Source organism: Cherax quadricarinatus, chromosome 15, assembly GCF_038502225.1.
Source record: "Cherax quadricarinatus isolate ZL_2023a chromosome 15, ASM3850222v1, whole genome shotgun sequence".
In the NCBI taxonomy this organism is placed as follows: Eukaryota; Metazoa; Arthropoda; class Malacostraca; order Decapoda; family Parastacidae; genus Cherax; species Cherax quadricarinatus.
Genome location: NC_091306.1, coordinates 40241627 through 40268662, shown reverse-complemented (window position 1 = coordinate 40268662; position 27036 = coordinate 40241627). Strand labels below are relative to the sequence as shown.

Below are 27036 nucleotides of genomic sequence, written 5' to 3'. Positions count from 1 at the left end.
TGTTTACCCCATGAGGCACCTTTGTTTACCCCATGAGGCACCTTTGTTTACCCCATGAGGCACCTTTGTTTACCCCATGAGGCACCTTTGTTTACCCCATGAGGCACCTTTGTTTACCCCATGAGGCACCTTTGTTTACCCCATGAGGTACTCGTACCCCCAGTTTGTGTACCTTTGTTCTATTGTACAATTCCTTGTGTTCCAAGTTTCGATCTGCTTTCCGGTGTATTTCATAAAAAGTAATCCAATTTAGGTTTCTTTTTTCTAAGTTTGAACGTTAACGGAGAAAACGGCCTAGCACAAATTCCATATAAGCCAGAATTTTTGAAACTTGGTTTCATTAAGCCGAGAAAACTAGCTGGGAATGTCCTACCCCAGTATTAAATGGTTTTACATATAAACATAATTTTTAAGGGGGTGGACCGGTAAAGCAGCGGAAGGCCTCGGTCAGATGACCAGAAGCTCCAACTTCGGGTCATAATCTAAGACCAGAGTTAGGAAACACTTGTTCTGTTTCCTGACGAACCTTGACTAACCTAATCTAACCTAACCTCCCCTCGTGGGGTGGCTGTGGTCTTCAGTGCCTGAAGACCTCATCAACGAATCTGTAAAGAAAAAGTTGAAACATTTTAGTTCGGGTTATCTAATTCTTGTTGAAAAACTCTTCATTAGAAAGATGAAATCAAGCGAAATGAGTCGTGCTCCTCGAGTTCAGCTTTTCTCTGTAGAAAATTTCCTTTTCATTAGTATGGAACAATCGAGATGCAAAAAGCCTCATAACATTGGAAAAGAAATGGAGAGGCCAATAACAGAGGTAATGGTGCAACTAAACTAAAGTCACTACCTCTTAACTTCTATAATATAACACGTCGAATTGACCTCAAGTCAGAAGTTATAGTTCAACTTATGGTGGCGTTGAAAAGACACTGGGAATATTTCATTGCGTACGGATGGATCTGTGGAAATTGCAGATGACAGTCATCTCCAGATTTATGACGTATAAAGAAGGCATCACAAAAGTTTTTTCACAATTCCCTGGAGAAGACATCGTCAAAATCTTGAAAGATATCTTTCAAGAAGCCTGACCTTGAGTGGTTAAACTGTTTGTATACACTGACAGAGCTCCATCTGTGAAAGCAATTTGGGATTTGTCACTCACTATAAACAATGCAGAAAATCCCGACGTCTTAATGACTCTCTGGTTATTACATTTGCTGTATAGCCCTTGTGGCTTAGCGCTTCTTTTTGATTATAATAATCTGGTTATTATATCGGGAAAATCTTTCCTCTGGAAGTGTGTAGCTGCGCTCTGTGGTTCTCAATGATGGAGTCCAAATTGTGATTTTCGTCAAGGCCACGACTTTGAACTCAAAAGGATTTACAGGTTTTGCTGGAATCACAACTCAATGAGCCAAGTGGCTCCTCAGCATGACAAGTGTAGTGCTCTCTTCTTCAACATAAACTGGAAGACTCTCACAAACAAACAAAGAAGCATCATGGTAGACACTAATTATTTTTCTTCAAATATATCTACAATAGTAATAAATTTGCAATTTCATTAAAACTTTGTACATTTCTTCTGATTAAAAAGTTGCTGAAATTAATTTTGATTAGTTATATAAAAATTTATCGCCATAAAATCAAAACTTAGACTTCCTCCTAAGAACAAACTGACATAGCAGGAGCCAAAATAAAATATTTTAATTATATACCCAATTTTGTAAATTTCTCTCTCACTGTGTACTCAGATGTATTCACCTCTGTACTCAACTAGATGTATTCACCTCTGTACTCAACTAGATGTATTCACCTCTGTACTCAACTAGATGTATTCACCTCTGTACTCAACTAGATGTATTCACCTCAGTGAGTTTACAGGGGGCTGATTCACAGTTCATAGCCCAGTCTGTTAGATCTTAACAATGTAAGATTAGTAATACTAATTTTATTTTTGCTTTAAAAGAAATACCTTGTAAACATTAGACTCCTCACGAACTAAGAGGGTTATAAATAACACCGCATCATGTCGTGTCGGTTCCAGTGTTATTTAACCCCAAACAAGACACTGGTCATCTTCATTAATACTGACACTATCACGTATCATGGTGCTGTTAACAGTGAAAGTGTATCAAGTAGCGGCGCAGTTGTCAGTGTAAAACTAACACTGTATAAAAGGGTATTTTTAGAGGTCAAACACACTTGGTGTAATAGTTTTCCTAATTGTCCTCAGCTTATTGGTAATGTGATGTTGTGTGTGGAAGGGGAGAATCCAGTGTTCCTTCCCTATTGTTGCTGAAGAATTTCTGTTATATCTGATGCAAATATTTGAGCATGTCTGGTGCTGGAGCATGTATCTTAGGTAATGATCCAGACTGATTACAGATATACGGACCCTTCGTGAGAAATGGAGTGTGCCATGGTGGTAACATGTGGAGAAAACGCCGGCGAGGAGCTGACAGGGTAAGCCACACACCCTCACGCACCAGCCACACACCCTCACGCACCAGCCACACACCCTCACGCACCAGCCACACACCCTCACGCACCAGCCACACACCTTCACGCACCAGCCCCACACCCTCACGCACCAGCCACACACCCTCACGCACCAGCCACACACCCACACGCACCACCCACACACCCTCACGCACCAGCCACACACCCTCACTCACCAGCCACACACCCTCATGCACCAGCTCCACACCCTCACGCACCAGCCACACACCCTCACGCACCAGCCACACACCCTCACGCACCAGCCACACACCCTCACGCACCAGCCACACACCCTCACGCACCAGCCACACACCCTCACGCACCAGCTCCACACCCTCACGCACCAGCCACACACCCTCACGCACCAGCCACACACCCTCACGCACCAGCCACACACCCTCACGCACCAGCCACACACCCTCACGCACCAGCTCCACACCCTCACGCACCAGCCACACACCCTCACGCACCAGCCACACACCCTCACGCACCAGCCACACACCCTCACGCACCAGCTCCACACCCTCACGCACCAGCTCCACACCCTCACGGACCAGCCCCACACCCTCACGCACCAGCCACACACCCTCACGCACCTGCCACCCTCACTCACGCACCAGCTCCACACCCTCACGCACCAGCCACACACCCTCACGCACCAGCCACACACCCTCACGCACCAGCCACACACCCTCACGCACCAGCGCCACACCCTCACGCACCAGCCACACACCCTCACGCACCAGCCACACACCCTCACGCACCAGCCACACACCCTCACGCACCAGCCACACACCCTCACGCACCAGCCACACACCCTCACGCACCAGCCGCACCTCACACACTAGCCACACCTCACACACTAGCCACACCTCACACACTAGCCACACCTCACACACTAGCCACACCTCACACACTAGCCACACCACACTAGCCACACCACACTAGCCACACCTCACACACTAGCCACACCACACTAGCCACACCTCACACACTAGCCACACCTCACACACTAGCCACACCACACTAGCCACACCTCGCACACTAGCCACACCTCGCACACTAGCCACACCTCGCACACTAGCCACACCTCACACACTAGCCACACACACCCTCACCAGCTATACATCCCCACACCAGCCACACGCCCCCACACCAGTCACGCACCCTCACACCAGCCACATGCCCCACAAACCAGCCACTACAACTGCACCGGCCGCATACCAGCCACACACCCCCACACCAGCTACTCAACCCCCACACCTTCACACCAACTACTTCCCCACACCAGCCACATCCCCTACACCAGCCACACCTACCACACTAGCCAATAATTCATTTCTTAACTGTTTTCATCAATTTTCAACATATATTACTAATCCGTAAAAATTCCAAACCACAGTTTATATCATAGAGGCGAAAAGTGCAGATGTTTCCTCTGTTGTGTGACTTTATAGTCACAATTTTTTCTCTCCTGACCTTTAGTATCTAAGTCTATTGTTGTTCTGTCACTGTGGATAAGACTATTGTCTGTATTGATGCTTTTGTTGATAGTTAATACGGATACAAGCCATTGAATCAAGCGTTGCCAGTAACTCATCCAGGTTTCCAGTTTCTTTATTAAGGTTTCGGATGTTTCTTCATCCATCATCAGAATCTGAAATGTATTACAGGAAAAGTAAGACACTATTTAAAAAAAGAAAAAAATCTTACATACCATGAAGTGTTAAGTAATAGTCTTAAAAAAAAAAGAACTCCAGTATGTATATATTAAATTTCTGAGACTATTAACCCCTCAAGGAAGGTTCCTTGATGTTGGTGAGGGGCTCTTGATTTAGGGAATTGGATCTGTGCTCCAGTTCCCCGAATTAAGCCTGAATGCCTTCCACATCCCCCCCCCCCAGGCGCTGTATAATCCTCCGGGTTTTGCGCTTCCCCCTTGATTATAATAATAATAATCTGAGACTATTAAGCTTTTGAAGTCACTAGTCAATACAGCACAGTGAAAATTGACCATTAATTGAAAAATAGTTTTGCGTTTTGGTTTAGCGACCCCCCTCACCCCCTCCCCATGGATGTTCATCTACCCCTTTTTCCCGATATGAAGAGATAATTTATAAAGTCAGTTTTTATTGGGACTCTGTATTAATAAGCGATTTTTCTGCAACTTTATCTTTAACTTCAACCCACAAATACCTTAATTATCTGATGATTTTGTTGATAATCTTAATATATCCACAGAGTGACACAGAATATGAACCACAGCTGTCTCAAAGCCTGTGTCAGGGCGACCAGCTGCTCGTCTTCGCCTCCTCTGGTACAGAACCTTGGCTGATGGTGGGTCACACCCCAGTTCTTTACATCTGTCCTGGCAGCCTTAGCTCCAGTCTTGAACATCTCTCAATCTTCAAGGTGGGGGAGGTGAAGGTATCTCCAGGAGCTCTACAACCCCGAAACACCAGTCTTGTTATAAATGTGTCAGAAATAGAGAAGACATTTATACTGCCTGAAGGGGCGTTCTCATTTCAAACCATTGACCCCAGCAATAACAAGTTTTCTATTGATTATCAAGATATTAATGCTCCGGCAGAGATGCAGCTTATAATAGAACAGGCAGCAGAAGTGATGTACGAGCCTCGAAGTATTGTAGCTCCGCGTATTTTTCTCAGCATGAAGAGTGTGAGAATCATACGTTTTTGTTCCCGAGCCATCATACCTTACATCCAGCCAGAGGCATCATTCCTTGAGGTTAAACTGACTGACATTCTAGTGGTAGAGACTCAAGCTATAAATATAGGAGATTTTAAAGCTATAAATATAAAAGAGCTGACACTGAAAGAAGCGTCGGTAGATGTGGCCAGTGATGGCGGTGGAGAAGTAATCTTCGAAGGTATTGAAAATGCTGTTCTCGAAGGGGCCGCCATGGCGCTCTCTCCCAGTGTCTCGCTCATACTGAATAATGTGAACATAAACTTTGCGGGTCATCGCGCCATATTTAACTACAACACCTCAGTTGCACCTCTTCTCAAGGTTCACCTGCAGAACCTTACAATCTCAACGCTGGCAAGTGCTGCGTTTTGCCTGGATGTTGCAAGTGCTTTTCTTGACAACGTGATGGCTGCAGATGGGGACGAAATATTTGCTTGCCTTCAGACTGGACTTCTGATGAGTGACGATGAGTGGCCAGGTATGGTGACCTGCTCAGGTCATCACCACTACCATAACAGTGCACTGTGTGGTGACCCTCGCTGCGAGTCCTGCCTCTCCGATCCCCCAAGTCAGTATAAGTGTGTTCTAGTATTTAGTTACTAATTTATCCTAGGCACATGTCCCTTGGACACTAAGCCTGTTGTATATACGTCCGTGTGAGTTGTGTGTATATATGTGTGTGTATGTGCATGTGTATACGTGCTGCCCGATTCATAAAGGAGGAGACCAAACAGACTTGAATAACTATAGGCTAATATCCAACTTACACCCTCTCTCTAAAATCTTCGAAAAATTAATTCATCAGTGAATCTATTCCTATCTCATCTCCCACAACATACTCAACCCCTGTCAATTTGGGTTCAGGCCTAATAAAAATACTAATGATGCTATTATACACATGCTAGAACATATATACACTGCAATAGAGAAAAAAGAAGTCCCACTGGGGATCTTCATTGACTTACGTAAAGCTTTTGATACAGTTGACCATGACTTGCTCCATATAAAATTGTCAACTACCTAAAGTCATATCTCAGCAACAGAAGCCAATATGTGCACACAAATGGGGCAAACTCTTCCGCACAGCCAATTACAATTGGTATCCCACAGGGAAATGTTCTTGGCCCTCTTCTTTCTCATATACATAAATGACCTACCAAATGCATCGCAACTACTCAAACCCACATTATTTGCAGATGACACCACATACGTCTTCTCTCACCCGAGCCCAGTCACGCTAGCCAATACTGTAAATACCGAATTACAGAAAATATCTACTTGGATGAGGACCAACAAACTTACACTAAACATTGACAAAACCTACTTCATTCAGTTTGGTAACAGAGCTACAGATGTCCCTCTTAACATAATGATAAGCGGATCACCTATCACAAAACTCACAGAGGGAAAATTCTTAGGAATCCACCTTGATAATACTCAAATTTCAAACACATATACAACAAATTTCCAAGAAAATTTCCAAGACCGTAGGCATACTATCGAAGATACGGTACTGTTTCCACAGTCAGCCCTCCTGGCCCTATATCATTCACTTATTTACCTCTATCTCACCTATGGAATTTGTGCATGGGGCTTAACAACAATAAACCATCTGAGACCACTAATTACCCAACAAAAGGCTGCAGTCAGAATGATGATAAATTCTCACTACAGGCAGCACACTCCACCAATATTCAAAACACTCAACCTACTCACCATACAAAACATCCATACTTATTACTGCACCTATTACATACATAGAACACTTAACTCTGATATTAACCCTCCCCTCAAACATCTCCTTACCAACCTCAACAGAACACATGACCATAACACAAGGCACAGATCACTCTTTGATGTTCCTCGTGTCCATTTCACACTATGCAAAAACTCAATGCACATAAAAGGCCCTAAAATCTGGAATTCATTACCTGTAAATATAAAAGAAACACTGTTTATAAATTCAAGTCTCTTCTCAAAAATCACTTACTCACCCACAACCAAATAAATACTGAATAATTGTATCTTAAAAATTGTATCTCATAAATGTTTAATCTGATACCCAATCAAACTTTATTTTTTAATTACATTACCCAACAGAATACTCCATTCTACTGAATGTTCAGCAACAAAGTAAATGACCATATGACCTGTCTTTGTAATACTCATTTGTACTTAATTGTTATCTGTTTACAATAATGTTTTACCACTGAATATATCACTGCTTAGTTAATCTAAAGTTAATTTTAAGCCTGCCCATAATGCTCTGCATACAAGGGGCTTTGGCATGTTACACTTAACTGTATTCATTTGTACTACTCTGTATCATGTTCAAATAAATAGTGTGTGTGTGTGTGTGTGTGTGTGTGTGTGTGTGTGTGTGTGTGTGTGTGTGTGTGTGTACACGTACGTACGAGATCTAAATGATGGCAGTCACAGGAAAAAAGTGAAATATATTTTCCTAGGGAAAGTCACGGGAAATATCTTTTTTAAATGTGCCAACAGGTTAGGTTAATTTATTATTATTTATTATTTATTTATTTATTTATTAGATATTCCTGAAAATGTGCTCTTTTAAAAGCTTACCTGATTTGCTTTTCTTCCTCTAACTTTCCGTTTTTATTTTAGCCATACCTCGAGAACTCCTCATCCAAAAGGTTTCAAATTTTTATCTCGAGTGTACGGTAATAGGTTCCAAATTCTTGGCACAGTTGGCTTGTTCACGTAACCTATGATCAAAGTCACTGAACTCGTTTCTAGCATCCTGGAACAGATCAGATAACCTCCAAAATCCTCAGTTGTGATCTTCAAACAAGTTGCCTCGTAATTCAATAACGACGACAGTGTGTGTAATTAAAGTGTCGCTGCAGATCTGGTTATTTTGTGTGTAAACTAGAGTATAAATTTTGTTCCCACCAAATCATGTTAAGGAAATTTCAGTTTCCCTCTTCTAAACGCCTTCAGTGTTTAATAGTTGATGTGGAAGAATTGAGACACTTATGCAACACATGGGAATCTTTATTGAAGAAACGTTTCGCCACACAGTGGCTTCATTAGTCCAATACAAAGTAGAAGTGGGTAACGAGAGTAGAAGTTTGAGGTAATCAGTCCCTCAACCTGAAAACGATGTGTTGAGTCCATCACTCTTGTAGGAAGCGCAGCATAGGGCCAGAGAGGTGGCTTATGTACTGCAGTGAGATGAGTTGAAGCAGGAGGAGGCGGGATCACAGTGGGACCTGCCACTAGTGTAAGTAGGTCGTCGTCCAAAGGTTGGGCAAGCGTTGAAGTCTTTGTACCAAGATCCCATGATGTTGCAGTGTCTGACAGATGTGACGAATGGTTTTGAAAACAGACAAATTGAAAAATTGAGACACTTATGTAACACATGGGAATCTTTATAAGTGTCTCAATTCTTCAACTTGTCGGTTTTCAAAACCATTCGTCACAAATAGTTGATGTATCTTAGAGCCAGGAGAATATCCATTAACTTTGTCTGCTTTCATTCAAATTTGTCTATCCTCCATAACTGGAGAATGACTCGTCTGATCGGCCTCAAATTCTCACCACTAGTGGTTTTCTGAACACAAGGTTCACGCTGCTATTGGACGGCTTAACCAAGTCCAAATTGATAAGTTATTAGACCCATTCCATGAATCTTGGAATGGGTTGTAAGAATGTGGTCACAAAACGCATGTAAATGTCAAAATTTGCATAATGTTGCCCTGGTTACCGTATAGCTAAGGCAACCAAGACGGGACTAACAGCGATGGATTCTAGTTGGACAGTCCTCAAGGGAGGCTCCTTGATGCCGGTGAAGAGCTCTTGATTCAAGAAATCGGACTCGTTCTTTACTTTCTTGGACTCGAGCCGATAGCTTCTTATATATCATGTCAAACACACGTAGCACAATGAGCTTTTGTTTATACTCGACTGGGAACCTCTAAGTTCTAGGTCTGGGAACCGGGGGAGGGAGGGGGGGAATTTGGGGTAAAAATTAAAATTTCGGGTGTAATGAAGGCTCAGTAAAATAAATAAAATTGCAAAAGAAATTGTTAATTTTTTGTTTCGATTCAAATTTTGCTTTATCGTGTATAATACATATTTTTTCAGTTTATATGACTGCATTCTCCATACAAGTGAATTCAATAAACTATTTTGAATTTGAATGCCCCTTGTGTTTTATGTATTCTGTGGACTTTAAAGTCCAGTTGGGAATTTCGCTGTACACAAATTTGTTTTGGGGTGACTTAAAAAAAAAACATTTGCCGACCTCTGCTCTGAGCACTTGCCTTAATCTTTTTTTTCCTTTATATTTCGGTCACAACACGAGAAGTCTTTAGCTGATCAGCTGTTAAATTTTCAGTACTAGTGTACGATAACTAGGGCAAAATTCGTACAATTGTTGGCATGTGTAAGTGACCTCCTGATTGTTATGGAACCCATTGAAGATTTTTGGAAGGAGTCTGATAATTTTCAAAAGCCTCTGCTGCTTGGCTTCAAACACCGAAAAAAAAAAGTGCCTCCTACTTGGACCATGGACGAGTTAAATTGCCCCGTGTAGGTTTATATTTACCACTGTTTTCTAACATTATTCCCGTATCACGTTTAATATATTATTGTCCCTCTTTTGAACAGCTTCAGTACTTAATGGATACTATTCTCTACATAAAATGCCTCAACCATTAAGTTAAATTTGGTATATTGACAAATTTGCTTTCATAGACCATGTAAAACCTGCAATCGTTGAAATCCTTTGAATTACCTAGAAAATACCTCTTCTGATAGGCTTTCAATTTTCAGTCCTGTTTTTTTTTTTTTTTTGCAGAAAGTAAGATTAACGTTATTCGGGTCCATAAGTCCCAGTTTACTAATTATGTTAAATGGAAATCAATATCATGTTTTATTAAATAATTAGAAAAAGCCTCCTCACATTACCTTCAAAATATTAATATTTATGCCTTATAAAGTCGAGGCTGAATAAGTCCAAATTAGTAATTTTTGCGGACATATGCTGCTATATATGATAATTCTATGTAACTGTATTTGTGTATACCTGAATAAACTTACTTACTTACTTACTTACTTAAAAAACTTGAAATTATTGAAATTTAGATAAATTACTTGTGAACGCTTTTTCCGAAAGAATTCAAACTTTCGGTGTTGGTGGGATTTTTTTTTTTTAAAGACTGATTTTCACTTTGAGCTGCGTAAATTTTATTTTTTTTTCAGTTTTATTAACTACATAAGTTTCCATGTGACTGGAAAATCTTGATCGGCTTCGAACTCTTAATTAAACGATAATGTATCCTGATTGCAAGTTTTATTGCAATGAATTTGTGTTGCAGAAACAAAACAAATACGATATTAATTATGGACATAGTAGATTATAGTGAAAAAAATTAACATGTTAGAAAACGGGGGAACTTACGTGACCATTAATGGAGTGTTTTGTGTGCCTTTTTTTGCCATTTATAATCTGTAAATGGTAGAGTATAATTTTACATTAACTGGATTGTTAGGTAAGACACATATGCAACAGTTAGACAACTTTATTCCGAAACGTTTCGCCTACACAGTAGACTTCTTCAGTCGAATACAGAAAGTAGGCAGGAACAGTAGTGATGTGAAGACGATGTAATCAGTCCATCACCCTTGAAGTCGTAGAATTTGAGGTTGTCAGTCCCTCGGCCTGGAGAAGTTCAGTTCCATAGTCAGGAACTATATGAAGATCAAGCGACAGTGCGGAGACTTAAATACTGTCGGAAGGAGAGGTGCAGAGTAGTAGTAGTAGTAGTGAGAATGTAGCCACTGAGAGGTCATGTCCCTCTCAGATCCAACACTTCTCACTTGAAAAGCTTGTCCAAGGTGTTTTCTGTACCAAGATGCCATGTGTTGCAGTGTCTGACAAGATGAACATCAAAATGGTATACAATACCGACATGTTGTTAGGTAAGACACATATGCAACAGTTAGACAACATTAACTGGAGTATACATTCTCAGGGGGATCACCTTCGTCCTGCTGAGGGACTTTTGATTCAGGTCATGCTCCTGGATGGAACGCTAAACCCGTTTGGGTTACTGCTTAAAGGAATGGGAGGCATTCAGGTTCAGTCCACAGAAGGGAAGGATGTGTCTCATTCCTTGGATCAAGAGCCCCTCACAGATATCAAGGCAGCTCTCCTGAGGGAAGGCAAGAAACTAAGACTTATCCTACCCTTCCTTAGATTGAATTTGAACGCCTCCCATCCAAGATGTGTTATGACCCCTACAGGTCTAGCGCTCCCTTTCGATTAAAACTATTGTGAACATCATCAGTCTTTAATATCTGATGCAACTTATGATTTTACAGTTGTAAACAAAATGATTTATCCTGTATAGGTGAAGATATTGTTGGATTCTGCACAATAACTGAAGAATGCATCTTCAGGCTGGCTTTAAACTTTAGTGCTGACGGGTTTTTTTTTTTTCCTTAGATGAAGCTATGCCTTGAGTTTAGATTGAGTAAATTTTAATGAACAAATTTTATTAAACGAAATAGTGTCCGTGGAGAATATCAGTGATCATAAATAAGTAAGTTTAACTTTACTGGGTTATGCTGGGTTAAATCTGCTTAATGTATCCTCAAAACCATTGTAAAAAATTATGTACTCAAAGCCTAAATAAAACTTGCTTAAATGCTGGTCAGACTTAAAGAAAAGTCTGGGTTGATTACGGCTCTTTAGATCCCAGTTAGCGTTTTTATGAAAGGAAATGGGAAAGTTAATGTTTTTTGTGCAATTTGAGTGCCTCGCCCAGTTGGATTCAACCCCTGAACATTGATACCTTGATAATGCAACTTCTGGGAAGCTTCAAACTTAATGTGATGTATTTTAGAATATTGCTCAGAGATAACAAGAAAATGCCTCTTCAGTTTGGCTTTAAAAAATGTTTCTTAATGGAAGATTGGAATTAGTTTAAGGCTGTAGTTGTTCTAACTTAATATTTTCATTGAAAAACACTGAGATGCCAGTTTCCATGTGATAATTTGTGAATGGCTTTTCCAGTCCTCTTCAGACCTTCAATGCTGATATTTAACTGTGTTAGAAACTTATGCTGCACTATCGTTATTGCATATACTGAGGTAGAGGTGACTGTGGTTGTTATAAGGGGGATACCGTTCTTGGATTCCTCAGTGAGTATTGTATATCTAGACTATGTTTTACCCAAATAGGGCTTTATCATATCTGAACTTGATTAAAGCTTGATAAAACTCTAATTCAAAACATTATGCAAAAAGGCTGGATCTGCTACGTGTTTTTTTTTTTTTATGTCTTGTTTGATGGTTACTCTCTTCTCAATAAACGTCTGGCAGTGCTGTTTGGGGATGCCCAGGGAACATTGAAATATACTCTCATTACCACGCAAGGTGAAAGGTTATATCTGAAGATTTAGTAAAGTAGCACAGTAGCAACCTTCACCAGCCTCCAGATAGATTTAATCAATCTAAAACTTTAATACAACATTAGCCATACTTATGGAGAAGTAGCAATAGAGGCATTGTGTTTATTTGAGAACGTTTTAATAAACTACTGTCATAACTGCAGAATCAGCGTTGATGATGACACTACAAGCAGACTCCTTCACAGGTACATCAACACCAGTGGTGGATGTGGCAGCTCCCACTTCGTCTTCCTTTACCACCACATCACATCCCACTTACAACTCAACTACGGAAGCTTCACTATTAGGTATAGTTGCAGGAATGTTTCATTCCAATCTATATTAAATTAGAACTGTGATATTTAACCTCGGGATAGTTACCCCCCTCCCTGGGGTTAACAAAAGTAAATATAAATTTTATTTCCAAACTAATTACCTTAGTTTAGGGAAATATTCACAGTACAGTATTTTTTTGCAAAGCCTCTTGTTATGCATAGTATTTTGGGTAGACTAAACTTAATACCTATTACTAAATACTAGTACAAATATGAAGGTAATGTATTTAAAATGGAATAGTAGTTTTAGGAGCCCATTTAGCATATACATTTTCTGTATTTAGTTATGACTAAAGTAGTGGGACAACAGTTTATTAAGTTGTATTTTAGACATGCATTCATGATCATTACATATCTAATATACAAAATTTAATCAAACCAGATATTACAGCAGGTTCAGTAAGTTTTTTAACATTTTTAAAGCTCCTGGGAAAGTTTTTTTTGTACCTTCAGGTAGGTTCCAGATATTGTGTGCTTGCTAGCATGCATGTGAGGGTCTTGATGTTATTGAGGCAAGTCTTGTGAAAAAGTGGACAGTCTCTTGTTCCGTAATATGTTAATGAGGTTGTGGTCTACTGTACCGTGAGGAATGCGTTAATTGTATAAAGTATTTTTATTATTGTATCATTTGTATTTTTTTTTTTAGAGGGGGAGGGGCAGAAAGCAAAACGATGGGGGTTAATCATTATTACATTCATGGAGAGCACTAAGTTCGTAGGGGTTAGAGCCGCTGATAAGGGTTAAGAATATTGTTCTGTGAATTCATTCACTGCCTTGTATATTAGTATATAAGCATCTTGGTAGAGGCATGTTAAAAAGTGGTCTATAGTTATTGATTTCTGACTCTTAACAGCTGAAATATTTTTGAGGACATGTGCTTTCGGTTTTGGCAGTAGTTGGTGATAGAACATGTGTAGCTTTCTTGCATGTGAGCCAAGGACAAGTATATTTGCTTTATTTACCTTTTACCGAATTAGATTACCTCTTAAGGGAGAATTATTCTTATAACCAGGTGCAGCGCTAATCTCTTGTGGGACTTTTACCGAGGATGTTAGTTACAGTGAGCAGGTTGGGGCGTTGTTGATGACGGAAATGAATTCTGTGTGATCTGATAGATATGGCTGCCATTTGATATATGGTGAGCTGACAGTGCCGCACGAGTCCTCGAAGAGGTGGCAGATGCCTGTCCGAGTGGCGCGCGCACACACGCACGCACGCACACACGCACACACACACACACACACACACACACACACACACACACACACACACACACACACACGGGTGAATTACATGTGTCAGTAAGGTAATCGCATAAGTGTAGTTTCCCAAACCCTAGAGTAGTGGGGAAATGGTGGGTAGAAAGCCAATTGTACTTTGATATTATTATAATCAAAACTAAGCGCTAAACCCACTAGGGTCATACTGCGCTGCTGTACTTTGATAGATAATTCTTGTGTACTAACTGAGACTAACATTGCCGTTAGTTCCATAGTTGGTAAGAGAATAATGAAGAATATTCCCAGAAAGGAATACCCATGTTAGAATTGAAAGTTGGGTAATAGCTGACCCAGTGATTAATGTTTTCATTGGCGTGTCTAGGGACCCAGAAAAAAACTTCATGCTTTACTAGACATGCGACATAATCAAATACGACTGAAAGAAATAAGAAGACTAGTACCCAAGGATGTCAGTGATGAAACATGGACACTGATGTCACCAGGCACAGCTGCTGTTGGTCGATGTTTTTTTTTTTTGTGGATTGTGAAGGGCGGGTTATATGGGTTTTCAGTACAAGAGGCAGGACCTTATAAAGGACTTGACGTGTTCGAACCCTCCATTCGGTGAACTGAGAGGTAAAATTAAGTGGGCTGGACTCCCTTAGGTTTGGACTGAAGGAATGAAGGGAGAGTAGATGTAGCCCCTTGGAAACACGCACACTGTGATATCCAACTGCTGTGACAACTTTGACAGAGTCTGTAACACTTCCAACAGCAGCAGCTGTGAGTAACAGGCGCACGGTCTGGAGAGTATGTACGTGCCTGGTAGTTTTTGCACTTTTGCTCAAATAGCCACATACAGCAGAGGTGGTAGTAGTAGTAAATATAATGGAACGCCTAATCCCGCTATCTCTATGGCACCATAGGTGCTTGCTCATGTTTGTTTGAAAGCTAGGAATTGGTGTAGAGGTCTGTTGTAACGGTAGTCACCCGATGCAGCACATGAGGACCTTTTCGATAATATTTACCCGAGGTACCGAGGAATGCAAGTGTGGCTGCAGAGAGAATAGAAGTGATAAAAAAATATAAAACTCGTCTACAGAAGATGAATCACAAGGAACAGGAAAAGAGGTGAAGCATGTGTAGAGTGCCCTAACTCTTCGTTCAAACTGCCAGTGGAAATGAAGCTTTGTGTAAAAAAGAAAGAGAAGAAATGATAGCTGTCATGAAGATCATTACCACTGTCCAATCGAAGTCTAGTGATGTAATCAAGAGTAGTATACAGATGTAGGGATCTAATGTGTAAGGATATCAGCATTTGCAACCTGGAAAGATAGAGAAAAAACATCTATTCCCTGTGAGACCCAGAACAAGTGAGCATTAAAATCATCTGCTGAAAGGAGTGGTGCAGGACTAAAGATGAAATCAGAAAATGTAAATTTAGTAAAAATAATGGCTATAAGGGGGAATGATACAAGGAACCGACAGTGTACCACTTGTCTAAACAGACAAGTGCTGCAGTATAAGGAAGCTGAGTACGATCATTAAGGGGGAATGGTACAAGGAACCGACAGTGTACCACTTGTCTAAACAGATATGTGCTGCAGTATAAGGAAGCTGAGTACGATCATTAAGGGGGAATGGTACAAGGAACCGACAGTGTACCACTTGTCTAAACAGACAAGTGCTGCAGTATAAGGAAGCTGAGTACGATCATTAAGTCGAGATTCAGAAACATCATTGCGCACAATAATAAGCGCATTTTTACTGTATGCCTCAACGGGATCAAAATAAAGTACCTGTAAGGAAACATGGTTGTTTCTTTACAATTGCTTGAAAATAATTCCGACTACTTCGTAGTTTTGGTTCTTGTAAGGTAAGACAAGGATATTAACATTTATAATTCACCCGGATTTCCTCTGTATCCCCTGATATGTCACTGTAATATTATTAGTCACCAGTTATACAGTGGCATTAGAAAGGTGGTGGTGGATGGAGGATCTGGCGACATGTGAAGTCGATGCCTGTGGTGGCAGATGTAAATTAAAGGATTTGTGAGTAGCAGAAGTGTGAGTTGGGAGTTGTTGAGGGCGAGACACTGAGGATGAGGGGAAATGTCGGTCAATGTCCATTACGAGTTTCTCTTCAGTAACAGCTGATATGGTCTCTAGTTTTTGTAACAGAGAAATTGGCAGATAGTGATGTAATAGATAGAAAGACATTGCCAGCTAGAAAGATGGGTAAAGATTAATAGATTAATTACCTCCTGAGATGAAGGGATCTGTACGGAAAAGAGGGTAGTGAAACTTTGGGGGGGGGATGTATTTCTTAGTCACACGTGTAGAAGTCAAGAGGGGAAAACAGCAGACTGGTAGTACAAGCATGAAAGGACAATAGATTGGTAAGAAGTTTGGTGATTGTTGAAATTTTAAGTTTTATTTGAGGTTGTGGAAGGTGTGTTGAAGTCCCAGCTGGGGTAGGCTGCATGAGTGGAGAAACATGGAAGAGGATGAAGTGGTAAGAATGTCGATTGAGGTCATGATCAGAGGTGAAGTTTTCATAAGGGTTGAACACTGGGGAGAGTCAGGTTGCAATAAGGTGAGAGACTTAGTAACCTTGCTAGAATATACTCAATGTAATTGTGTATAATAGGCTTTTTTTTTTTAGGCATATTTCGTTTTCTCGTAAGAAAACTAGGCATCGGCAATTTTGTGTGGGGTCTGCCGCTCTGCATTTAGAGGTCTGAGGAAGTAGATAGCAACAGATATAGAGCACTTAAGTAATTATCTGTAAATCTAACTAGGATATATGGAATTTTTCTGGCTATGTTGGAACTAGTTATTACTTTTCTAACAAACCAGCCGTATCCCACCAGGCAGGGTGACCCAAAAAAAGAAAGTTTTTCTTTAAATTTAGTAATTTATACAGGAGTAGGGTACCAGCTCCTTGCTCCCGGCATTTTAGTCGCCTTTTACGACATGCATGGCTGACGGAGAAAGAATTCTGTTCCCTTTCCCATGGAGATTATCATCAAAACAAAGCACTAAACCCACAAGGGTCATACAGCACTGCTGTTTGATCGAAGAAATTGTTTTTCTGTGACGGGGATGGAAGGTTCGTTTCATTTTAGTATTGTTTAATAGAAGCGCTAAAGCTGTAGGGATCATTCAGTATCTTGAGAATGTGAACCATTCTGGTTAGGGGAGGATACCTGGAGTTTACCTGGAGAGAGTTCCGGGGGTCAACGCCCCCGCGGCCCGGTCTGTGACCAGGCCTCCTGGTGGATCAGAGCCTGATCAACCAGGCTGTTGCTGCTGGCTGCACGCAAACCAACGTACGAGCCACAGCCCGGCTGGTCAGGAACCGACTTTAGGTGCCAGCTTGAAGACTGCCAGGGGTCTGTTGGTAATCCCCCTTATGTATGCTGGGAGGCAGTTGAACAGTCTCGGACCCCAGACACTTATTGTATGGTCTCTTAACGTACTAGTGACACCCCTGCTTTTCATTGGGGGGATGTTGCATCGTCTGCCAAGTCTTTTGCTTTCGTAGTGAGTGATTTTCGTGTGCAAGTTCGGTACTAGTCCCTCTAGGATTTTAGAGGTGTATATAATCATGTATCTCTCCCTCCTGCGTTCCAGGGAATACAGGTTCAGGAACCTCAAGCGCTCCCAGTAATTGAGGTGTTTTATCTCCGTTATGCGCGCCGTGAAGGTTCTCTGTACATTTTCTAGGTCAGCAATTTCACCTGCCTTGAAAGGTGCTGTTAGTGCAGCAATATTCCAGCCTAGATAGAACAAGTGACCTGAAGAGTGTCATCATGGGCTTGGCCTCCCTAGTTTTGAAGGTTCTCATTATCCATCCTGTCATTTTTCTAGCAGATGCGATTGATACAATGTTATGGTCCTTGAATGTGAGATCCTCCGACATGATCACTCCCAGGTCTTTGACGTTGGTGTTTCGCTCTATTTTGGATCTATTTTGGATCAAGAGCCTCACCAGCCCCAAAGTGCCTCTCTCATGGGGTTTAGTATAATGTCTTTTGTTCCCGGTCACTTTTCTAGATACCAGTATACTGCTCCATGGCCTTGTGGCTAAAGCTCTCGCTTCACATGGCAAGGGTCCGGGCTTGATTCCTGGTGAGGGTAGAAACACCGGTTGTCTGTTTACCCATCAGTAAAATGGGTACCTGAGTGTTAGTCAACTGGTGTGGGTCGCATCCTGGTGTTCGTGTGTGTTCGTGTGTGTTCGTGTGTGTGTTCGTGTGTGTGTTCGTGTGTGTGTTCGTGTGTGTGTTCGTGTGTGTGTTCGTGTGTGTGTTCGTGTGTGTGTTCGTGTGTGTGTTCGTGTGTGTGTTCGTGTGTGTGTGTGTTCGTGTGTGTGTGTGTTCGTGTGTGTGTGTGTTCGTGTGTGTGTGTTCGTGTGTGTGTGTTCATGTGTGTGTGTTCGTGTGTGTGTGTGTGTTCGTGTGTGTTCGTGCGTGTGTGTGTTCGTGCGTGTGTGTGTTCGTGCGTGTGTGTGTTCGTGCGTGTGTGTGTTCGTGCGTGTGTGTGTTCGTGCGTGTGTGTGTTCGTGCGTGTGTGTGTTCGTGCGTGTGTGTGTGTGTTCGTGCGTGTGTGTGTTCGTGCGTGTGTGTGTTCGTGCGTGTGTGTGTTCGTGCGTGTGTGTGTTCGTGCGTGTGTGTGTTCGTGCGTGTGTGTGTTCGTGCGTGTGTGTGTTCGTGCGTGTGTGTGTTCGTGCGTGTGTGTGTTCGTGCGTGTGTGTGTTCGTGCGTGTGTGTGTTCGTGCGTGTGTGTGTTCGTGCGTGTGTGTGTTCGTGCTTGTGTGTGTTCGTGCGTGTGTGTGTTCGTGCGTGTGTGTGTTCGTGCGTGTGTGTGTTCGTGCGTGTGTGTGTTCGTGCGTGTGTGTGTGTGTTCGTGCGTGTGTGTGTTCGTGCGTGTGTGTGTTCGTGCGTGTGTGTTCGTGCGTGTGTGTTAGTGCGTGTGTGTTCGTGCGTGTGTGTGTTCGTGCGTGTGTGTGTTCGTGCGTGTGTGTGTTCGTGCGTGTGTGTGTTCGTGCGTGTGTGTGTTCGTGCGTGTGTGTGTTCGTGCGTGTTCGTGTGTGTGTTTGTTCGTGTGTGTTTGTTCGTGTGTGGGTGTTCGTGTGTGTTTGTTCGTGTGTGGGTGTTCGTGTGTGTGTGTTCGTGTGTACTCGCCTAGTTGTACTCACCTAGTTGAGGTTGCAGGGGTCGAGTCCAAGCTCCTGGCCCCGCCTCTTCACCGGTCGCTACTAGGTCACTCTCCCTGAACCATGAGCTTTATCGTACCTCTGCTTAAAGCTATGTATGGATCCTGCCTCCACTACATCGCTTCCCAAACTATTCCACTTCCTGACTACTCTGTGGCTGAAGAAATACTTCATAACATCCCTTTGATTCATCTGTGTCTTCAACTTCCAACTGTGTCCCCGTGTTGCTGTGTCCCATCTCTGGAACATCCTGTCTTTGTCCACCTTGTCAATTCCTCTCAGTATTTTGTAAGTCGTTATCATGTCCCCCCTATCTCTGAACATTAAAATGGTATAAAATACCGACAGGTTGTTAGGTAAGACACATATGCAACAGTTAGGTATCTTTATTGTGAAACGTTTCGCCTACACAGTAGGCTTCTTCAGTCAAGTACAGAAAAGTTGATAGAAGCAGAAGATACTTGAAGACGATGTAATCAGTCCATCACCCTTAAAATTTTGAGGTGGTCAGTCCCTCAGTCTGGAGAAGAGCATTGTTCCATAGTATGAAACAATATGGTTTCATACTATGGAACAATGCTCTTCTCCAGACTGAGGGACTGACCACCTCAAAACTTTAAGGGTGATGGACTGATTACATCGTCTTCAAGTATCTTCTGCTTCTATCAACTTTTCTGTACTTGACTGAAGAAGCCTACTGTGTAGGCGAAACGTTTCACAATAAAGATACCTAACTGTTGCATATGTGTCTTACCTAACCCCCCTATCTCTCCTGTCCTCCAGTGTCGTCAGGTTGATTTCCCTTAACCTCTCCTCATAGGACATACCTCTTAACCCTGGGACTAGTCTTGTTGCAAACCTTTGCACTTTCTCTAGTTTCTTTACATGCTTGGCTAGGTGTGGGTTCCAAACTGATGCCGCATACTCTAATATGGGCCTAACGTACACGGTGTACAGGGTCCTGAACGACTCCTTAAGATGTCGAAATGCTGTTCTGAGGTTTGCCAGGCGCCCATATGCTGCGGCAGTTATTTGGTTGATGTGCGCTTCAGGAGATGTGCCTGGTGTTATACTCACCCCAAGATCTTTTTCCTTGAGTGATGTTTGTAGTCTCTGGCCCCTTAGACTGTACTCCGTCTGCAGTCTTCTTTGCCCTTCCCCAATCCTCATGACTTTGCACTTGGTGGGATTGAACTCCAGGAGCCAGTTGCTGGACCAGGTCTGCAGCCTGTCCAGATCCCTTTGTAGTTCTGCCTGGTCTTCGATCGAATGAACTCTTCTCATCAACTTCACGTCATCTGCAAACAGGGACACCTCGGAGTTTATTCCTTCCGTCATGTCGTTCACAAATACCAGAAACAGCACTGGTCCTAGGACTGACCCCTGTGGGACCCCGCTGGTCACAGGTGCCCACTCTGACACCTCGCCACGTACCATTACTCGCTGCTGTCTTCCTGACAAGTATTCCCTGATCCATTGTAGTGCCTTCCCTGTTATCCCTGCTTGGTCCTCCAGTTTTTGCCCTAATCTCTTGTCTGGAACTGTGTCAAACGCTTTCTTGCAGTCCAAGAATATGCAATCCACCCACCCCTCTCTCTCTTGTCTTACTGCTGTCACCATGTCATAGAACTCCAGTAGGTTTGTGACACAGGATTTTCTGTCCCTGAAACCATGTTGGCTGCTGTTGATGAGATCATTCCTTTCTAGGTGTTCCACCACTCTTCTGATAATCTTCTCCATGATTTTGCATATTATACATGTCAGTGACACTGGTCTGTAGTTTAATGCTTCATGTCTGTCTCCTTTTTTAAAGATTGGGACTACATTTGCTGTCTTCCATGCCTCAGGCAATCTCCCTGTTTCGATAGATATATTGAATATTGTTGTTAGGGGTACACAGAGCGCCTCTGCTCCCTCTCTCAATACCCATGGGGAGATGTTATCTGGCCCCATTGCCTTTGAGGTATCTAGCTCACTCAGAAGCCTCTTCACTTCTTCCTCGGTTGTGTGCACTGTGTCCAGCACATGGTGGTGTGCCCCACCTCTCCGTCTTTCTGGAGCCCCTTCTGTCTCCTCTGTGAACACTTCTTTGAATCTCTTGTTGAGTTCCTCACATACTTCACGGTCATTTCTTGTTGTCTCTCCTCCTTCCTTCCTTAGCCTGATTACCTGGTCCTTGACTGTTGTTTTCCTCCTGATGTGGCTGTACAACAGTTTCGGGTCAGATTTGGCTTTCGCTGCCATGTCATTTTCATATTGTCTTTGGGCCTCCCTTCTTATCTGTGCATATTCGTTTCTGGCTCTACGACTGCTCTCCATATTCTCCTGGGTCCTGTGCCTTCTATATTTCTTCCATTCCCTAGCACACTTGGTTTTTGCCTCCCTGCACCTTTGGGTAAACCATGGGCTCATCCTGCCTTTTTCATTATTCCTGTTACCCTTGGGAACAAACCTCTCCTCAGCCTCCTTGCATTTTGTTGCTACATATTCCATCATCTCATTAACTGGTTTCCCTGCCAGTTCTCTGTCCCACTGAACCCCGTTCAGGAAGTTCCTCATTCCTGTGTAGTCCCCTTTCTTGTAGTTTGGCTTCATTCGTCCTGGCCTTCCTGCTTCTTCCTCCACTTGTAGCTCTACTGTGTATTCGAAGCTTAAAACCACATGGTCACTGGCCCCAAGGGGTCTTTCATATGAGATGTCCTCGATATCTGCACTACTCAAGGTGAATACTAAGTCTAGCCTTGCTGGTTCATCCTCTCCTCTCTCTCTTGTAGTGTCCCTTACGTGTTGGTACACGAAGTTTTCCAGTACCACCTCCATCATCTTGGCCCTCCATGTATCTTGGCCCCCATGCGGGTCCAAGTTCTCCCAATCGATCTCCTTGTGGTTAAAGTCACCCATGATCAGGAGCTTTGCCCTGCATGCATGCGCTCTTCTGGCCACTCTAGCCAGTGTGTCAACCATCGCTCTATTTCTCTCGTCGTACTCTTGCCTTGGCCTCCTGCTGTTCTGTGGTGGGTTATACATCACTGCTATTACCACCTTGTGTGTGTGTTCGTGTGTGCTTGTGTGTGTTTGTACTCACCTATTTGTACTCACCTATTTGTGGTTGCAGGGGTCGAGTCACAGCTCCTGGCCCCGCCTCTTCGCTGATTGCTACTAGGTCCTCTCTCTCCTTGCCCCATGAGCTCTATCATACCTCGCCTTAAAACTATGTATGGTTCCCGCCTCCAAAACGTCACTTTCTAGGCTATTCCACGGCCTGACTACTCTATGACTAAAGAAATACTTCCTAACATCCCTTTGATTCATCTGAGTCTTCAGCTTCCAATTGTGACCTCTTGTGTCTGTGTCCCATCTCTGGAACATCCCATCTTTGTCCACCTTGTCTATTCCGTGCAGTATTTTATATGTCGTTATCATGTCTCCCCTGACCCTCCTGTCTTCCAGTGTCGTCAGACCGATTTCCCTCAACCTTTCTTCGTAGGACAATCCCCGTAGCTCTGAGACTAGTCTTGTTGCAAACATTTGCACTTTCTCTAATTTCTTGACGTGCTTGACTAGGTGTGGATTCCAAACTGGTGCTGCATACTCCAGTATGGGCCTGACGTAGATGGTATACAGAGTCTTAAACGAATCCTTACTGAGGTATCGGAACGCTATCCGTAGGTTTGCCAGGCGCCCGTATGCTGCAGCAGTTATCTGATTGATGTGCGCCTCAGGAGATATGCTTGGTGTTATACTCATCCCCAGATCTTTTTCCTTGAGTGAGGTTTGCAGTCTTTGGCCATCTAAACTATATTGTGTCTGCGGTCTTCTTTGCCCTTCCCCAATCTTTATGACTTTGCATTTGGCAGGGTTAAATTCAAGGAGCCAGTTGCTGGACCAGGCTTGTAGCCTGTCCAGGTCTCTTTGTAGTCCTGCCTGATCCTCGTCCGATTTGATTCTTCTCATTAACTTCACATCATCTGCAAACAAGGACACTTCTGAGTCTATCCCTTCCGTTATGTTGTTCACATATACCAAGAACAGCACAGGTCCTAGGACTGACCCCTGTGGAACCCCGCTTGTCACAGGCGCCCACTCTGACACCTCGTCGCGTACCATGACTCTTTGTTGCCTCCCTGTCAGATATTCTCTGATCCATTGCAGTGCCTTTCCTGTTATGTGTGCCTGGTCCTCTAGCTTTTGTGTGTGTTCGTGTGTGTGTGTCCGTGTGTGTCCGTGTGTGTTCGTGTGTGTTCGTGTGTGTGTGTGTTCGTGTGTGTGTTTGTGTACTCACCTATTTGTACTCACCTATTTGTGGTTGCAGGGGTCGAGTCACAGCTCCTGGCCCCGCCTCTTCGCTGATTGCTACTAGGTCCTCTCTCTCCCTGCCCCATGAGCTCTATCATACCTCGCCTTAAAACTATGTATGGTTCCTGCCTCCACCACATCACTTTCTAGGCTATTCCATGGCCTGACTACTCTATGACTGAAGAAATACTTCCTAACATCCCTTTGATTCATCTGAGTCTTCAACTTCCAATTGTGACCTCTTGTGTCTGTGTCCCATCTCTGGAACATCCCGTCTTTGTCCACCTCGTCTATTCCGCGCAGTATTTTATATGTCGTTATCATGTCTCCCCTGACCCTCCTGGCCTCCAGTGTCGTCAGGCCGATTTCCCTCAACCTTTCTTCATAGGACAATCCCCGTAGCTCTGGGACTAGTCTTGTTGCAAACCTTTGCACTTTCTCTAATTTCTTGACGTGCTTGACTAGGTGTGGATTCCAAACTGGTGCTGCATACTCCAGTATGGGCCTGACGTAGATGGTGTACAGAGTCTTAAACGAATCCTTACTGAGGTATCGGAACGCTATCCGTAGGTTTGCCAGGCGCCCGTATGCTGCAGCAGTTATCTGATTGATGTGCGCCTCAGGAGATATGCTCGGTGTTATACTCACCCCCAGATCTTTTTCCTTTAGTGAGGTTTGCAGTCTTTGGCCATCTAAACTATATTGTGTCTGCGGTCTTCTTTGCCCTTCCCCAATGTGTGTTTGTGTGTGTGTGTTCGTGTGTGTGTTCTCATCTGAGCTGCCTCCTGGTGTTGTCTCTGCAACAACATTATTTGCTATATTCCTCCATTTTAGGGTCTCAAGTTGAAATCCCCCAGGAGCAAGATGTTGGGGGCAGGAGCTGGAAGATTTTCCAGACAGTGGTCAATTTTCAACAGCTGTTCCTGGAATTGTTGGGACGTTGCATCCGGAGGCTTGTAGACTACCACAATGGCTAGGTTTTGGTCCTCCATCTTTACTGCTAAAACTTCCACTACATCATTTGAGGCATTAAGCAGTTCTGTGCAAATAAGTGACTCTGCGATATACAGGCCAACACTCCCCCATCCCCTTTTGCCTGTTCACTGTCGCATCTGTATAGGTTGTAACCTGGGATCCATATTTCGTTATCCAAGTGATCCTTTATGTGGGTTTCTGTGAAAGCCGCGAACATTGCATTTGCCTCTGCAAGCAGTCCATGGATGAAAGGTATTTTGTTGTTCGTTGCTGGCTTTAGACCCTGTATATTTGCAAAGAAGAATGTCATTGGACTGGTGGTATTGGTGGTACTGGGGAGGACTCTCTTTTTTTTCCAGCACTAATATTTGTATCTGTTGGTTTGGAGTGGAGGCCATCGACTGTGGTTCCACTCCAGAAATGACTGGATTTGGTGTACGATTTCCGCCATTTCCTGCCAGTTTTTTTTCCTTCCTGGCACTAAAAAACCTCTCCCTCGTGAGTGGCTGTGGCTACCCAGGTTTTCCCATGGTCTGGATGTTTTGTATCTTTTTATCCCCTTTAGATGGTGTGCCTGGCAATTTAAGTTATAGCACTGTCCTGTACTGAAGAGGGACACATTTCAGGGTGAGAAAGCTTACAGGAAGGGAGTTTGCATTTTCCTGTTGTCATATGGGCACAGCATTTTCGAGGGTGGTCAAAGTTGCACGTCCCATCTGTTTTTCCAGATTTCCCATGCCTGCAGATACCAAGTGCATAATATGTGCACAGGTTTGGTTTCTGTTGCCTTGGGTTTTTGTGACTGTATTCCTTGTTGGTGTATGCTTTCCTGTCTCATTCCTATCCTCAGTAGTACTAACAATGGAGCTCTTGCCAGTCGTTTCTGGTAATATATCCTCACTATTACTAGTGGAATCCCCTTGTTTGCTATCTCCTGTGATATTACTAGTTTGTAATATTGGTTTTATCTTGTCCTTGACTACACTTGTTTCCCCACTACAGCTCCTGTCTCCCTCGAGGCCATTTATATTCATTCCCTCATGCATACAGTTACTGTCTACCTGGGCAGCACCTCCAGCCTCACCATTACTGTCTACCAGGACAGCACTTCCAGCCCCACATTTACTGTCTACCAGGTCAGCTCCTCCAGCCTTACAGTTTCTGATTACATGGCCAGCACCTCCAGTCATACAGTTACTGTCGGCCAGGACAGCATCTGCACCAAGGGCAACACCATCCACCCCATCTGTTATAGAATGCTTCCAGGTTTTCTATGAAGGCTGCTTTGATGTTATCCTCTTTGAATACCAATGTGATTTTAGTCCACAGATTGATCTCATTTGGGCATACCCAAAAACACTTCCCTGATTTAATACTGCTTGTTGATAATTCTTGGATATATACACAAGGGGCGTGACACCAATTTTCACAAAAGTGGCATGTAATCCATGTGGAAGCCTGTTTTTGATTTACTGCAGACTACACAGAATTTCATAATGTGATTTCAATGGTTGATTTACTGTAATTCTACTAGTAACCCCTTGAATATTCTACTAATAACCTCCTTAAAGTGAAGATCTGGATATTTGTATTTCTACTTCTAACTATACTTGTATATTAGGACAAACTTACCACTCTACGTTACTGCTTTATAGAAAAAAGCAGAGGGTTCTCTCCTACACACAACTCTGGCTTAGTTATTTCACAATGCTGTTTACAAACATACATGAACATTTTACAAGCAAGGAGGATTGTTAAGTAAAGACTGATAACTCCCTCACCTCTGACCCTTAACTTTTGAATATGTAGTAGTTATATTATTATTATAATCAAAAAGAAGCGCTAAGCCACAAGGGCTATACAGCGCTGCATAGTAGTTATAGTAATAGGAATATTATGAAAAATTGGGTAGCGCATAATTATATATTTGAAGGAAAGCAGTCAGCCTATGGGGTTGTTATTTATGTTAATGAAGGAGTTCTAACCCCACTGCCGTGGTTTGTGTGCAATCACGTTATGATTCAGTGAGTCAGGAAGTCCTAAACCTGTAGTGGTCATACAGTGCCTGGGGAATGGAAGGCATTCAGGTTTGATCCATTGAAGGGAAGGACAAGTCCAGTCTCTTGGATCAAGAGACTTGTATTTGCATCAGGGTACCTCCCTTGACAGGAAAGGGGGGTTATATAGCATATAATATATTGCTTTAACTAATAGAAGGTAAGAGAATTAGGCTTGGAAAAAATACTTTAATCATTGATGTTTCTTTCCAACTTGACCATATTGTATTACATTAACTCTGCTGGTATTTCTTTAACTTCGACATTACTTAGTTCCTCTTCTCATGTAGCATCACTTTAGTCT

General features: G+C 42.8%; 1 protein-coding gene across 3 annotated transcripts in view; it reads left to right on the top strand.

The window, feature by feature from the left end:
- Window positions 1-27036, top strand: part of LOC128703317 (uncharacterized) — a 38162-nt gene that overhangs the window by 9468 nt on the left and 1658 nt on the right. For 2 of the 3 annotated variants that reach the window (XM_070085303.1, XM_070085301.1), the window contains 3 exons: window positions 2383-2460; window positions 4738-5773; window positions 12791-12934. In XM_070085303.1, coding sequence (XP_069941404.1) covers window positions 2428-2460; window positions 4738-5773; window positions 12791-12934 — 1213 coding nt within the window. In that variant the 5' untranslated portion in view covers window positions 2383-2427. The remainder of the gene's footprint in view (window positions 1-2382; window positions 2461-4737; window positions 5774-12790; window positions 12935-27036) is intronic. The other variant, XM_070085302.1, reaches the window with a different exon arrangement.